At 43.1% G+C, this 3970-nt stretch overlaps 1 protein-coding gene across 1 annotated transcript in view; it reads left to right on the top strand.

The window, feature by feature from the left end:
• The first annotated feature begins 206 nt into the window (after positions 1-206).
• The window catches only part of LOC104964746 (transmembrane protein 178B), an 8516-nt gene continuing 4752 nt past the window's right edge, over positions 207-3970 (top strand). The window contains exon 1 of the mRNA XM_010793601.1: positions 207-338. Coding sequence (XP_010791903.1) covers positions 212-338 — 127 coding nt within the window. The 5' untranslated portion in view covers positions 207-211. The remainder of the gene's footprint in view (positions 339-3970) is intronic.

Below are 3970 nucleotides of genomic sequence, written 5' to 3'. Positions count from 1 at the left end.
ATTCGTAAAGTCTCTGACAGGGTTGACCAACAATCTTTGAGCAGATTGGAGCAGTTTTGATTTGAAAGCTGTTGACAAACACTTGTACCAGGTAGTATTGCAGTGCTGTAGAATAGACAAAATCACAGATGTAAAGAACAACAGTTATGAGTGCTATTCTAGCGATGTTAATCGATGTCTCTCCTTTTGTGTTTCCTCAGACTTGCGGCGGATGACGGCAGGTTTCATGGGCATGGCGGTGGCCATAATCCTGTTCGGCTGGACCATCGGAGTGCTGGGCTGCTGCTGGGATAGAGGCCTCATGCAGTATGTGGCCGGCCTCCTCTTCCTCATGGGGGGTGAGTCACACTCTGGAGAGGTCGTAAACTGACTAGCTACTCTTATGCTACGCTAGGCTAACCCCTTTCCTATGTTAGCTCCGTGCTTTTGCGACCATTAGAAATGCTCAAACTAATGACCAATTACACAATTCCTGTGACAAGTTGGAAAGAAAATATAATTCTAATGTGGGAAAGTGTAGTCATTTCAGTGAGCTTATCCAGCCACTGCATCCCTCAAGCACACACACGTAAGAAATCTATCCCTGACTTCACTTGGAATAACCCATTGGGAGGCAGGTTAAAAGGTAGTGAACACAGTGGGACATACAGAGGTTACACGCACGCACGCACACACACACACACACACACACACACACACACACACACACACACACACACACACACACACACACACACGCAACCCTGTGTGTCCTAGTTTCTGGCAGTGGGCAGTCAGTAGTAGCCTCACACACACATTGACATGCTGTGTGCTGGCAGAAGGCGACTGCACACTCAATTATGATGGGCTGTGGATTAGTGTTGTGCCCTACAGTTGTATAATGAAAAGGCAATTAAAAAGTCAATTATTTTGCTTGGCAATAAAGGCACAAGAAATAGCCTGGGTCAGTCTGCAGTGGCCAAATCACTGCAAAGCCGCCCGAAGGGTCACAGCTCTCCCAAAATGAGGCCAAATGTAGCGCTGTATCTCCAAATGCTCCTACTAAACACATTCCAAAGTATTAGATTCATTCAGATGGGATAAAGTGGACTGACTACTAAATCGTTTTGCAATTTGAAAAGTAAGAGATGTCAGCAGTTTGGTGGCATGTTCTCCTTGAGATCTCTTGGGGTTTTGCCAAGAGTTAAGTGTAGCAGAGAGAAATTGGACCACAATGTAACGCAGATCATAAATACCTTCAAGGAGAGACTGTCTAGAAGCGTGCACCATCGTTCCCATTAGCATTAACTATGGAATGCTTATCACCAATTACATTTTCGGCAATAAGCCACCATTTTTAGTGTTTAGTGGAAGATACATATCCATATATCTTGGTTTAATATGCATGAGGTCAACACTGACTTAAAATCACAAGCTGGCATGTGTTGACGTCCTCAATATTTAACCATATCAACATATTTTCCCATGGATCATTGCAGGATGTGACCTTGCACCAGATAACGAATAGAGGGTTGTCACAGATTGGGTTTAATTTAATTGGATATGGAAATGCTTTCTGACATGGCCAACATTTTATCTCACATGCCTTCCCAGATATATAATTCTGTCAAGGACAACATGAAACATGGCCACTATAAGCTAGTGAGAAAAAACAATAAAACCCTGTCCTAATGAATTAAAATCCAACATATTTCCTTTTTTCTCTTGTGGGTTGAATGTTAAAGTTTTCCACAACCTCTACTTCTGTCTCTGTTAACTGGTGGATTTCTGCCATGTTAAAGGTGTATGACATTATCTGACAAAAATACGCTTTTCGTAGCCAAACCGGTTGATAGTTTTGATTGTTTGCCAAAGCGATTGACTGGAAACAGGACTTATTTGTCTTAAAGGTCACCTATTATGCAAAATCCACTTTTTCATGTCTTTTATACATAAACATGTGTCCCCTCAAAGTTTCAGGAAAAAAGATTCGCTCACTTTTTTTCCTGATCCATTTATATAAAAATATGTCAGAAAATTAGCTGATCAGATTTTGGCCACTTTATGACGACATATCGATTTTTTTGGCTTGTGTAACCATTAGCCAATCACCAGCAAGGTAACCCCCACCTTAGATCAGATCAGAATACCTTTATTAGTCCCACAGAGGGGAAATTTGCATCGTTACAGCAGGAAAGAGCCACAGACAGCTTATTGTTGCATATGTTAAAAAAAAAAGTACTAAGTTATGATATAATAAAAAATATAATAAAAAAAGAATAATAATAATAAAATCACCTGCATCTCCTCCTAGAGCACCATTGTGTTCTTTTTAACCAAATATCTCTCATGCCCCTTTCACACCTACGCGTTTTCAGCTGGAGCCTGAAAAGTACCGTTTTTTCCTGTTCACACCGCAGCGGTGCCGCCTCTTAGCTCCGGAATCCGGTTCACTTCCAGCTCCAAAAAATTGTCGGTCTAGAGGCAAGAGCTTCGGAGCTAAGAGGCGGCGTCGCTTACATCGAGGCGTGCAGGAAACTAAACCCACCTCCCCTGAACATGGGTCGACTGAAGAGTCTCCTCATGCCTGCCTACAAGCAGTGCTGAGCAAAGTGACTAGAACCAACCACACACTTATAAAAGAAACACACTTTCTAAAGTCAGGCAACACTAACCAGGCTTCGTGTGATTCTGTTTATTTGTACCTTACTTTGACCATCCGTTCACTGTTATTGATCATTGTGGAGAGAGGCAGACGTTTTGTTTTGTATTATAGCAGCTATCGGATGGAATCAATACATGTGCTGCACAGGTTGTCATGTCCGACTATCACAACTAGAATCATAATAAAAATACGCCGGTAAAATGTGCCTGTAGAAAACGGTTTATGCCACAATAGGATAGCAACNGCTAAAGAGAAGCTGTTCGCGAACGACGAACTTAAAGAACTGGGCCCCTCCGAAATACTGGATGTTCCATCTACACAGAGTTGGACTCAGTTAGACAACTACCACAAATACAATGAAGTACTTTACTGTTGGACCCAGTAGTTGGACTTCTACCACAAGTAGGCTACTATGAAGTTATTTTACTGCGTACTTTTTCAGTTATTCTCTGTCAAACTCCTGTGGCAGAAAATCATTTGATCTCTCATCAAATATGGCAGAAAACATGCAGTTTGACAGAGGATTAAAACTGTAATCAGAGCCCTCTCATCTGAGCTCCGTTACACACACACACACACAGGAACGGGACATCCTCCTCAACCTGTCCGCCATAAATGCCTCAGAGGACGGATACCTGAACCGTAGCGTCCAGCTAGCTTAGCCGCTAGCTTAGCGATAAATACACACGTTGTATTTTCCTCCCCCTGTCGGCCCTAAAAGCTTCAGAGGGCGGATACCTGAGCTCCATAGCGTCCCGCTAATGTGAAACACACACTCTTGCCCCTTTCACACCAACGCGTTTTCAGCTCCGGCTCGGAGCTGGAGCCTGAAAAGTACCGTCTTTTACTGTTCACACCGCAGCGGCGCCGCCTATTAGCTCCAGAATCCGGTTCACTTCCAGCTCCAAAAAATTGTCGGTCTAAAGGCAAGAGCTTCGGAGCTAAGAGGCGGCGTCGCTTACGTCGAGGTGTGCAGGAAACTAAACCCACCTCCCCTGAACATGGGTCAACTGAAGAGTCTCGTCATGCCTACAAGCAGTAGTGCTGAGCAAAGTGACTAGAAGGCAACCACACATTTATAAAAAGAAACACACTTTATAAAGTCAGGCAACACTAACCAGGCTTCGTGTGATTCTGTTTATTTGTACCTTACTTTGAACATCCGTTCACTGTTATTGATCATTGTGGAGAGCAAGCAGACATTTTGTTTTGTATTATAGCAGATATCGGATGGAATCAATACATGGGCTGCACAGGTTGTCGTGTCCGACTATCACAAGTAGAATCATAATGAAAAATACGCCGGTAAAATGTGCCTGTAGAAAA

The sequence above is a fragment of the Notothenia coriiceps genome, unplaced genomic scaffold (genome assembly GCF_000735185.1).
Source record: "Notothenia coriiceps isolate Sejong01 unplaced genomic scaffold, NC01 NC01_scaffold00037244, whole genome shotgun sequence".
Taxonomy (NCBI): domain Eukaryota; kingdom Metazoa; phylum Chordata; class Actinopteri; order Perciformes; family Nototheniidae; genus Notothenia; species Notothenia coriiceps.
The sequence above is the reverse complement of the archived record's forward strand: the minus strand, read 5'-3'. Positions and strand labels throughout refer to the sequence as shown.